The 12,542-nt window shown below is 36.0% G+C and overlaps 1 protein-coding gene across 17 annotated transcripts in view; it reads right to left on the bottom strand.

Moving 5' to 3' along the window:
• REXO5 (RNA exonuclease 5) overlaps positions 1-12,542 on the bottom strand; it is a 61,303-nt gene that overhangs the window by 33,542 nt on the left and 15,219 nt on the right. For 14 of the 17 annotated variants that reach the window (XM_085017414.1, XM_021086509.2, XM_085017412.1 and 11 more), the window contains 6 exons: positions 12,398-12,513; positions 11,210-11,348; positions 10,975-11,069; positions 9,520-9,622; positions 7,147-7,250; positions 6,110-6,230 (listed from right to left, as the gene is read on the bottom strand). In XM_085017414.1, the coding sequence (XP_084873540.1) occupies positions 6,110-6,230; positions 7,147-7,250; positions 9,520-9,622; positions 10,975-11,069; positions 11,210-11,348; positions 12,398-12,513 (678 nt within the window). Of the gene's footprint in view, positions 1-1,774; positions 1,897-6,109; positions 6,231-7,146; positions 7,251-9,519; positions 9,623-10,974; positions 11,070-11,209; positions 11,349-12,397; positions 12,514-12,542 lie in introns of all 17 variants that reach the window. The other 3 variants (XR_014840633.1, XR_014840632.1, XR_014840634.1) reach the window with 1 other exon arrangement.

Genomic DNA, 12,542 nt, shown 5'->3' on the forward strand with positions numbered 1-12,542 from the left:
AGTGCTGACAACAAAAAACCAAAAACCTAATTCAAAAATAGGTAAAGGACTTGGATAGACATTTCTTAAAATATTATATATAATGGCCAATAAGAAAAAAAGGATGTTCAACATCACTAGTTATCAGAGAAATGCAAATCAAAACTGTGAGGTATCACCTCACACCCTTTAGCATGCCTACTAACAAAAAATATTAAAAAAGAAAAGAAGGCTAAAACAGCTTTGTAGACCAACTATATTCCAATAAAATTAAAAAAAAAAAAAGAAAGCAAAAGAAAAAGAGAAGGAAAAGAACAAGTGTTTCCAGAGATGTGGAAAAGCTGGAACCCTTATACACCATTGATAGAAATGTAAAATGGTACAACTGCTATTGTGAACATTATAGGAGTTCCTCAAAAAATTAAAATCTCTTAAAAAATAATTGACTGTTCAAAGCAAAATAATAGTGCTGTAGGTTATAGAACATGTAGAAGATACATGACAACAACAACAGCACCAAGGCCAGTGATTAAAGTGGTATAATATCCCTTAAACTGTGGTTATAAATCCTCAAGCAGCCACTAAAACACACAACAAAGAATAAAGCAACCACTTAAAGAACATAACTGCCAAAGGATATAAAATGAGATCATAAGAAACACCTCATTAATTCAAAAGAAGGAAAAAGGAAATAGAAAAAAAAAAAAAAAAAAAGAACAGATGGGACAAATAGAAAACAAATAGCAAGATGACAGACAAACTCAATAATATCAATAATCATATTAAATGCAAATAGCCTAAATACTCCACTTCAAAGGTGAAGATTTTCAGACTGGAATAAGAAGCAAAACCCAATTTCTGACTCTAAGAAACACACTTTAAATATAAGGATACAAATAAATTAAATGTAAAATATACCATGCCACAATAAACAAAAGGAATCAGGAGCTATACAATATCAGACAAAGCAGAAATCAGAATAGAAAATGTTTCCAGGGATAAAGAAATTCTGTTCCTAATAGTAAATGGGCCACTGCGTAATAAAGGGAAGGACATAACTCATAATGTTTATGTATAAAGCTTCATGATAGATAAAGGAAAAATTAACAGAACTCCAAGAAATAAGATAATTCCATTGGAGATTTCACCTCTCAATTAATTTAAAAGGATTCAAGTAACTCAAGATATGTTCTTAGACAAGAGAGAAATTAAACAGAAAATTAAATAGGAAATCAGTAAAAGATCCTCAGAAAACCCCTAAGTATTTGGAAACTAACATATTTCTAAATGACCCATGAGCCCAAGAAAAAAATCAAAAGGAAAATTAAAAAGTATTCTGAATGAAAATGAAAACACAACTTATCAGTAGTTGTAAAATGCAGCTAAAGTAGAACTTAAGAGGGAAATGTAGAGCTCTAAATACCTATAGTGAAAATGACGAACAGTTTAAAATCAGCTAACATTGTTCTGAAAGGCTTAACCAATATATTTGAAAAAAGAAAATAACTAGAAACATAGAATTGGGAAAAAAAAGAAATAAAATTATGGTATATACAGACTGGAATACTATGCAGCTATTATAAAGAATGAGGAAGAGTCTTATACATCAGTATGGTGATTTTCAGGACATCTTGTTAAGGGAAAAAAGCCAGCTGCAAAGTGCAACAGATTTTATATAAGTATGTTACCTTCTGTGTAAGAAAAAGAAGAAATAAAAAAGCATACACATATCTACTTCTCTTAAAAAAGCAAACAAAAAAAAAGGATAAATCTGAAAACAATGTTATTTACTTACGTAGGAGGGGGAGGGTTGGGTGAAAGATATGAGAAGGTGTGACACTTCTTTTAGTATACTTTTTATGCAGTTTTGCCTTTGGAAGCATGTTCATGTTCTACAGATCCAAAAAATAAATCAACCTGAAACAAATGAACCTAACTATATTTTACAAACATAAGAGTTAATCTAAAGGGGAAGAAAAAAAGCAATACTAGCAACTTTAAATATTTATATATCCAACACTTTCGGTCATGGGTAGGATGGTATGTAGGAAGAAGAACTGCAAACCAAATTCTAAACTTAATCTATAGTGATCTGAACACATCAATTCTAAAACTATTTCGTGGGAGTTCCTGTCGTGGCTCAGCGAACCAATCTAACTAGTATCCATGAGGATGCAGGTTCGATCCCTGGCCTTGCTCAGTGGGTTAAGGATCCAGCACTGCCGGGAGCTGTGGTGTAGGTCACAGATGTGGCTCAGATCCTGCATTGCTGTGGCTGTGGTGTAGGCAAGCAGCTGCAGCTCTGATTCAACCCCTAGCTAGGAACCTCCATATGTCTCAAGTGGGGCCCTAAAAAAACATAGGAAAAAAAAAAACTTACTGAAGTGGCAATTGGAGATGATCATTTTCATGTGATTTTAGAAATGTTAAGGCAATATTAAATTATTATTGTTTCCCAAACATATCTTTTCCCAAAAATCATGTTTATGTGGTTTTCCCCAGTAGTATAACCTTTTTCAAATGCCATAACTTAATTGAACTACTACTATTAAACATGAGTCTGAATTTTAAGCTGAGTCCTAGAAAATGCACATAATTGGTGATATTGCACTTTTTGTATTTTGAGTTAATCACCACATTTACAAATGTTTAATATTTTTTTATTTACTTATTTGGAAGTCTGTTCAGTGAGGGTCAGTCCAGGACTATTCTTATGGAATATGATTTATATTGATTGGTAGGGTTCTGTGCTCTTTCTATACCATGTTTATTTTAGGCCCAAACTTAGCCATCTCTGTTTAATTAGGTCTGAACCATCAAAGATAAAGACTTGCTTCTATTTTGAACAGCAACAATTCATTTATTCTAAATGGGTGTTATGGACATCTTAAAGGCGTGTTGTTTTGAACCTGGGCATCTGAGGCAGTATTGCAGAATTAAAGGATCAGTGTTTTGTACATTCTGGTAATAAATTCCAAAGTTTCTAAAAAAATAAAAATAAATTAAAAAAATAAAACTATTTCAGATACAGTTTAGGGTTTGAGAAGAGTAAATGTTGTTGAGAGCCAATGTTCCCATGACAGGTAAAAGGAGTTACAAAGATGAAATGAGGGACGGCAAGGAAAATCCTGTTTGAAAGAGTTGAAATTAGTGGTACTGATAGAGACACTTGATTTCTTAAGTATGCATTTGTGTATACATATGTGTGTGTGTGTGTACATATATAATCTACATGCATATATTTCCTAACCCTGTCTATTTTGAGGTCTAGAAGCAAAGACATCCAGCACACGCAGCACCGAAACCATGATTTCTAATACCGAGATGAACGTGACTATCTTATTGTGACAGAAGTGAAGAAAACACTCAAAAAGAAAAATCATGGGTGCATGTCACAAGGACAGATGCGCCTGTTTGAAGGGGCTACCACTTAGGAAATCTGGGAAATTTATAAACCAAAACAATTTAGTACAATCATTAATTATAAATCACTAAGATGAACAGGAATCCACGAGTCCACTTGGAATGAACAAACAAATAAGGTAAAGAAAGGACTCATTTGGAGTTCCCGTCGTGGCTCAGTGGTTAACGAATCTGACCAGGAACTGTGAGGTTTCGGGTTCAATCCCTGGCCTCACTCAGGGGGTTAAGGATCTGGCGTTGCTGTGGCTGTGGTGTAGGCTGGCAGCTACAGCTTCCATTAGACCCCCTAGTCCGGGAACCTCCATATGCCGCAGGTGTGGCTCTGGAAAAAAAGAGGGGGGAAGAAAAAAAAAGAAAGGACTCACTTATAGACTGCTGAGTGACAACTTGAGTAAACATGGAGGAGATACAGAGTTGGAAAACCATCATTGTACAACCATCATCACAGTAAAGACTGGTTCAGGTAAGAATCATCAGTTTTTTTTTTTTTTTTTTTTGTCTTTTGTCTTTTTGTTGTTGTTGTTGTTGCTATCTCTTGGGCCGCTTCCGCGGCATATGGAGGTTCCCAGGCTAGGGGTTGAATTGGAGCTGTAGCCACCGGCCTACGCCAGAGCCACAGCAACGCGGGATCCGAGCCACGTCTGCAACCTACACCACAGCTCACGGCAACGCCAGATCGTTAACCCACTGAGCAAGGGCAGGGACCGAACCCACGACCTCATGGTTCCTAGTCGGATTTGTTAACCACTGCGCCACGACGGGAACTCCAGAATCATCAGTTTTAGCCAAATATAAAAGGGGGTAGGACTGTGAAGAAAGGCAGGATATTCGCTGTTCTTAAAGTATCTCGTCACATTTTATTTATTTATTTATTTGTTTGTTTATTTATTTTTTAGGGCCACACCTGTGGCAAAGGGATGTTCCCAGGCTAGGGGTCGAATTGGAGCTACAGCTGCCGGCCTACATCACAGCACAGCAACACTGGATCCAAGCTGCATCTGCGACCTACACCACAGCTCACTGCAACGCCAGATCCCCAAGTCACTGAGTGAGGCCAGGGATCGAACCTGCATCCTCATGGATCCTAGTCAGGATCATTAGCCACTGAACCATAAAGGGAATTCTCACATATTACTTTTTAAAAAGGGAAAAGAAAGTAACTCTACAGTGGAGAAAGCAGACAATATCTTGTTAAAGTCTTTGAAGTAAACATAGTAGAGGGACAGATGGACAACACATGCCTCGATGTGGCAACCTGAGGACACATAACTTAAGTATAGTCTGCATAACCTGAATATAATCATGAACCCAAAATGAAATTACCAAGTCATGAAAGACAAAAAAGGCTGAGGAATGGTTCTAGATTAAAGAAAACCACAAAGATATGACAACTAAATGTAATATGTGACCTTAGTATGAATGTTGTGAAGGGGGAAAAAGAAAACGCTTAAGGACAACTAGGAAAACTAGAATACATACAAGAGAATGTATCAATATCAAATTTACTGAAGCCTACTGTGGTTATGTAAGTTAATATTTTTATTCTTAGGAAATACATTGACATAGTTAGGGGTAAAGTGCTATGATATATGCAGCTTACTCTCAAATGCTTTAGAAAATGTTATAGACAGAAGGAAAGAGAGCAAGAAAGAGTAAGAGTGAATGAGCATTCCAGCACATACACAAAGAAAGCAAATGGGACAGAGTACTAACAGAAGGTAAATCTAGATAGAAGGTATACAGATATTTCACTATCCATGCAAGTTTTCTGTAAATGAAATTATTTCCAAATAAAATGATTAAAAAATATATAGATCTTCTGAACAAGATGATGTAAATTCATGCTTTGATGCATTCCTTCTGCTTTACAATACAGCAATAATAGGTAAAAATAAAGAGAAAACCAAAAAGATACAGTCAGGCTAAAAATCAAGACACCATCTCCTTGAACCAGAAAGAGAAGAGAAATTCTAAGTAGTGTGCAAACTATTATATACAGACTGGACAGACAAGGTCCCACAGGGACCTATATTCAATACCTTGAGATAAACAATAATGGAAAGGAATACAAAAAAGAGCATTTTATATATATATATATAAAAAACTGAATCACTTTGCTGTACAGCAGAAATTAACACAACACTGTAAATCAACTACACATCAGATTAAAAAAAAAAAGGCACGTTCCCTTCATGGCTCAGTGGAAACAAATCTGACTAGTGTCCCTGAGGACGTGGGTTCAATCCTTGGCCTCACTCAGTGGGTTGGGGATCCTGCATTGCCATGAGCTGTGGTGTGGGTTGCAGACGCGGCTCGGATCCCGTGTTGCTGTGGCTGTGGCATAGGACAGCAGCTACAGCTCTGACTCAACCCCTAGCTGGAAACTTCCATATGCTGTGGGTGCAGACCTGAAAAGACAAAAGACGAAAAAAAATTTAAAAAAATAAAAAAAGAAGCAAAGTGGTGTGCAAGGCCAAAGCCATAGGCCTGCTGGGTTCTTGAAATAGACACTGGCAATTGACAATTCTGCTCCTATGGGATAGTTGGGACTAAAAGTGCTCCATAAAAAAATGTGGGACAGAAGCCAGACCAGCTATTGGTAGCCAGGGTTGCTGATGAATAAAAGCTTGATACTTGCATGGGTTGCAAAGGGTGACATTACCCTCTACTCTGAATGCAACCTTCAAAGAGATAGTGGGTCACTCACCTCTTTATTTGAAAGGCACTTAATAGTTTGACAGGTTTTAGAAGATGAAAGTTCACTAGCATCTGCCTCCCGGGTCAAGAAAAGGAGCTTCTGGCCCAATGAGTCCAAGCATTCTAAAACACTGTAAAGAAGGAGAACAGGTAAAGGTAGGAACAACAGTTTTCCCTATCCCATGAGTTATTTCCCTGTATGTGCACTGTCTAACATGGTAGCCATTAGCATCATGTGGTTATTTAAAATTAAACAAAAATTCAGTTCCTAGGCACATGCACTGTAACTGTGTGGACCATTTTGGAAATCATATCGAACAGCATTGCTCTATATTTAGGAAAAGGAAAGGAAAACAAGAAATATACTCAAAGCTTTAGATTCTAAGGATCTGATACTATGGTATGGAAACAAACTCCTTTTTTTTTTTCTTTTTTCTTTTTAGTGCCACACACACGGCATATGGAAGTTCCCAGGCTAGGGGTGAAATTGGAGCTGCAGCTGCCAGCCTACACCACAGCCATAGTAACATAGGATCTGGCCATAGCAACACAGGATCCAGCTTGTACCACTGAGCAAGGCCAGGGATTGAATCCGCATCCTCATGGATACCTATTCGGGTTTGTAACCCCACTGAGCCACAACAGGAACTCCCAAAACAAACTCCTTCTGAGTCTGTTTTTTGATTGTTTCCCAATATGGGCAGTAACATCAAGGCTATAGTTGACTCTTCAAATCAAAATACCAGTCTATCATCTCATCTCCTCTAAAATCACTTAGTTCAATGTATTTCAATGTCTTACTTTTTTTGTAAAGTGAGTCAATTTAAGATCGGTCAATAGATTCAGAAAATTAGAATAGATGTCATTTAGGGCAGTAGGTGGTATTTTTCCCTCCATGGTTTTTGTGAGGCAGAATGTTAGTCATACTACTGGTAAACATTTCTTAAAAATCTCAAAGGAGGGAAAAAAATTGCCAGGTTTTATTGTCAAATAAGAAACCAGGTACTCCATTTGTCTTTGCGATTACTTAGAATTGAAAAATATTACCCCGCATTTAGTTGCTGAACTACTTCTGCCGTATTTCTTGGCTCATGGCCTGCTGCTTGTAGTTCCTGGTGTCTAGCTACTGTTTCCAGATTTAGTTCTGCAATCTTAAAGAAAATAAAACCGTAAAAATTATCTAATATCTTGCAAAGTATTTGAGGCTAAAAAACAAACAATCCAAATCAAAAAAATCCAAGAAAAACCCACTCAAGTGGTGTACTCTGTTTCTGCAGACAGTGGCTTTGCTATTACCACAGTCCCAAGCTGGGTTCAAGAATTACCAGATGGTTCCTGGCTGCTTAGCCAAGAATGGCAATCTGTTACCAGCTGCTAATGTTATTATATGAATATGGGAAAGGACCAAGTAGGGCTAAGTGAAAAGCAATGGAATTTTGGCTCCTAATTCATTCCACAGTCACTAAAATTTACTTCTCTGCAAACATGCAACTTTTGGATATGATAAATGACTTTCATGGCAACATGAAAGAGAATTTTTATTGGATTAATACAAAATCATGAAAAGTATTCCAGTTTATTCTTTTTCCATGAAGTGGGAGACCACTTGGGAGTTTTCATGTATAGAGATACAAGTTTTTTCTTAGAATCACTTTAGATTTGCAGAAAAATTACAGCTGAGTTCCCATATATACTCTACTCCCACTTTCAACTATTATTAATAGATTAGTATGGTGTATTTCACACAATTAATGAACCAATATTGATACATCATTATTGACTAAAGTCCATGCTTAATTCAGATTTCCTTAGATATTACCCAAGTGAGACGCAATTTTTCCTGGAAACCAACTAGCAGCATAAGAGAATGCAATGGTTCTCAAAGTGTACTTGAGAACTCCTAGGGATTCCAGAGATCCTTTTGTTCACAAGGTCCTCCCTTCTCTAACCACATAACACAACATGTTGGATGTAAAAGCAGATATGAGAAAGTCATTAGCCTTCTATTAAGCTATACAAAGAGATCTGCAAAATATGTAAGACAATGATGCTCTTCCCATTAATTTTTCAAATGCTTTTTTTCCACAATATACATTTTTTGTATTAATATGTAATGGTTTTAAAAATATTTTTAACAATTAATGAATATAATTTTTCTCATATGTAATTTCTAATACGGCAAATGTTGACAGATAAGAGCCACATAAACGAAAGCTCTCTGAGGATAAAAGGGTCTTAAGACCAAGTTTTTAGCACCTCTAATGTAGAGGTTTAGAGCAATGGTTAGCATATTCCAGTTACTGGAACAAGTCCAGTTCAATATTTGTTTTTTGTAAACAAAGTTTTATTGGCACACAACTGTGTCCTTTCACCATCATACTGTTATGGCTGCTTTTGCACTACAAACAGCAAGTTGAGCAGCTGCAATGGTCTGTAGTGTCTAAATATTTATTTGGACTTTATTTGGTCTTTACAGAAAAGATTTGCTAATTCCTAATGTAGAGCAAAGACAGGATTTAGAATCTGAGAGACCTTGTTTTCAATTCTGGTTCCGTCTCTAACTATGGACCCTTAATAAGTTACCTAACCTTTCAAAACTTCAGAACACTCATATATAAAATTGAAATGATAATAAGAGGTAACTTAAAGGGTTGTTATAAGGATAATGTACATAAGCATTTTAGAATAATACACTTGGAAAGATTTCAGTGAATGGTGGCCATTATTATTTTATCTTATGCCCAATAAGATATTTTACAATGTCTTTCTACCACCATGACATGAAACACTATCTTAGCTTTTTATTATTCTACATGGACTACAATTTATTTCATAATGGAGTTATGACAGAAAATAGCATGCAATGGGACAAATAGGTTAGAGTATGTTATAACAAGGTTTATCAGAAACTATGTCCCCTTCAATGACTTCCTTATGCACTATTCTAATTATTATGCTGTTGAAATGGTGATCTGCTACTCACACCCCAAGAGAGCAAAAACATCTATGTAGATTTTTAAAATTATCAGCATCAGTTATAATGATTAACACATTATGGTACTTAATATATTCATGGCACTGCACTTAAGAGCTTTAAACTACATAGTATCTCATTTACCCTCATCAATATTCCAGAGAAATGGGTTCCCATTTTACAGATCTAGAAACTGAAGCTGTCCAGAGAAATCACCCTAGATCATATAGCCAGACCTATTAGAGTTCATATTTAAAAATAGGTCAGTCCAGCTTCAGAGAATACATATTTAACCACTACATTATGCTAGTGGTACAGGTCTTAATTTCAAACACATGTTCAGCTTGAATTACACTCCCATTTTTGTAAAGAAAGGTGACAGCAGGAGATTGGTCTGTGACTCTCTGTTCCAGTCCCATAATTTTAAGGAAAGCAAAGATACTAACCTTCTTTGGGCCATACTTGAGGAAATACCGGGCCAATTCAAGGGTTGTTCTAGCATCTTCTATGGCATCATGACCAAGCCTATCTGGACACTGTATATCCTTCCTGGAAAGTCAAGGTAAAATTGACATACCTGGGAGCATTTTATTTTTTTAGGGCTGCACCTGAGGCATATGGACGTTCCCAAGCTAGGGGCTGAATCAGAGCTGCAGTTGCCGCTGTACACCACAGCCACAGCAACACTAGATTCAAGCTGTGTCTGTGATCTTCACCACAGCTCACAGCCACAGCCAATGCTGGATCCTTAACCCACTGAGTGAGGCCAGGGATCTAACCCGCATCCTCATGGATACTAGTTGGGTTGGTTACTGCTGAATTACAACAGCAACTCCTCAGGAACATGTTTAATGATAAATTATTTCGACTACTCCAAATATAGTGGCTACATATAAAATTTCAGCATTCTAATAATCAGATTTGAGTTACAACAATCAAGATCCCTTTATTACTTAGTGCCAGGAACTGAGAGGTACTAAGGATGCAGAATGGTGAGGAATGGCTTTGTCTATGGAAAGCATATCATCAAGGGCGATCCAATAAAAAGTCTTTGGTCCATACCCCAGCCAACTCCCTGTCTCAATTCTTAAATGTAGCCATTGTTTTAAAGTTACCTCCCAGAAGTTTTCTGTTTGAATAAGTATCATATTATATAATTAAATATTTTTCTTGGTTGTTTTTTAAAATCTTAAAAAAGTACATATGTTTATGTCTATAGGTACATCTAAATCTAATCTATAGCATATCAATAGCTTAATATGTCAGCATTGTTCTGCATTTCTATTTTATTCTCAGTAGCATCTTAAGAGGTCTCCTTATTAGCATAGAAAGATCACATTTAAAAACAAAATATCAGTAATATTAGATAATATATTATCTGGAATTTTTTATAATATAGTAATAAAATTATAATATAGTAATGTAGTAAATATCAGTAATATAGATAATAGATTACTGATATAACCATAATTATCTATATTATCTATCATCTATATTACTGATATAGATAGCCATAATTTACTCAGCCCTATGGAATATATGCATTTTTCTAGATTATTTTAAAACATACTATAATGAACATTATTATACATTCTGTATTTGTACATAATAGGAGACATTCAATATAGGAATTTTTGTTTTAAATCTGGGGTAAATTTTTCTGCCCCTTGCCCGTATCTACCTATCAACCTTCAGCTATAAATGCAATTCCTTTTGTATTCCCAGTTTTTTCATTTCTGAGTCATACTTCTTTCTGAAGCTAGGATCCCAGAACTCATAATAATGTTTACAAACCAAGAGGGAGAGCAGAGACACTGAACTTTACACGATGCATTAAATAAGATGCAATATGCTTAGGTGCAATCTATCAGGACAATATTATAATATGCAAACAAACCTACCCCAAAATAGTTTTGGCTAAGAATTTGAGCTTAAATCTTCTGCCCTGCTCTCTGACATAAAGCAATGATGTATCAATAACATACGGATGTATCATCTGAGGAGGAAAGAGACTAGAATGAGTAGCATCCTACGCCAAAGCAAAAAACAAGTGGGCTGGAGAATAGAAGGCTAGATCTGAGATAAATGAAACAGGCACATGTGCTAGAAAAAGTAAGTCCTAAATCAGATACTCACTTTCAGTGCTCTGAGATCTAAGTCTAAGGAGTGACCCACTAACACAGCATCAGGAGGAAGTAATGCTTTTAACTGTCTCTGTACATCTTTGAGCTTTGTTGTCACTGGGTTAAGAATCTTCTTTGTGATTCCTGAGAAACTTTCAATAAAAAAAGAAAAATGGACAGGCCAGGATATTGATAAGTTTTCCTCTCTGTCACTTCAAAAAGAATACTTACTGCCCATAATCCCACCACCCAGAGATCACTTTTTACATTTTAGTAAATATCCTTTCATACTTTTTGATATATATATTCTGTATTTTTTATTTTTATAAAAATGCAATCATAATGCACACACTATTTTATAACATGATTGTAACAGTTACTACACATCACAATCAAGTTTTCACATCAATAAATCTCTATTGGCACATTCTTTTAAACGGTTAGAATATTCCATGAGATAGATGGAACATTCTAACCAATCCCCTACTTTCAGACATCATTCATATTCCCATATTTTTGCAATACTGTGACAAACATGCTTATAACATACATCTTTGCCATATATGACTGTTCCCTAAGAACACTAACTGTCATGTCTGCTAATATGACAGTCTTTATCACTGTCACAGTTTCTTTGTGCCAAAGGTGGCATGAAGTGATAGATGCAACTACAAAGGAAACAGTAATGTTTTACTTGTTTTTCTTTGCCTAATCATTATAATATGTACATTCGAAAATTACATGCTAATCTTTGGAAAGATAGACAAAAATTTTTGTGCTTCATATATCTATTGTGGAAAACCTTACTTTTTTTGATTTTTGCAGTTAAGAAGCAGATTAAGCTCTCCTGATCATTTGACTGCCAAATAATGATTTGCAGATTTTCGAGACAAGGTCTTATCAGAGAACGAAGGTGTTTGGCAGTTGCTAGATAATTATTACAACTGGCAGATTCTATAAGGAAGGTAGTATACTGGTGACTTAAGGTCATGGGAAGATTAGAGAGCAAAAAGGGTAAGAGTATTATACACCAACATTGTGCAATTTCAGTATTAAAATTTACAGTTGTGGTACCCTACCTTTGCTTTGATAATAAGGAGATAATACCTAGCTAAACAGAAACTACAAGCTATTCCTTTTAAGTCTCACTCCACTCTAGTCTGAAAGCCTTGTGAAGAGCTGGAGGCAGGATGAAAAATACCTGGTGAGGTAGTCTACAATCTTGTTATCAGGTTTAACAAGTTCATCCATAACACAGCAGCCTCCTTCAGCAACCAGTGAGATGCGTGCTAGTTCTCTCCCCTTGGATGTGAGGCACTGAAAGACCAGGATGCAGTTAGGGGGCT

This window comes from Sus scrofa, chromosome 3 (genome assembly GCF_054392235.1).
Source record: "Sus scrofa isolate SSC_HxYL_T2T_F1_AM1 chromosome 3, Sscrofa_HxYL_maternal_Yorkshire_Landrace_v2.0, whole genome shotgun sequence".
In the NCBI taxonomy this organism is placed as follows: domain Eukaryota; kingdom Metazoa; phylum Chordata; class Mammalia; order Artiodactyla; family Suidae; genus Sus; species Sus scrofa.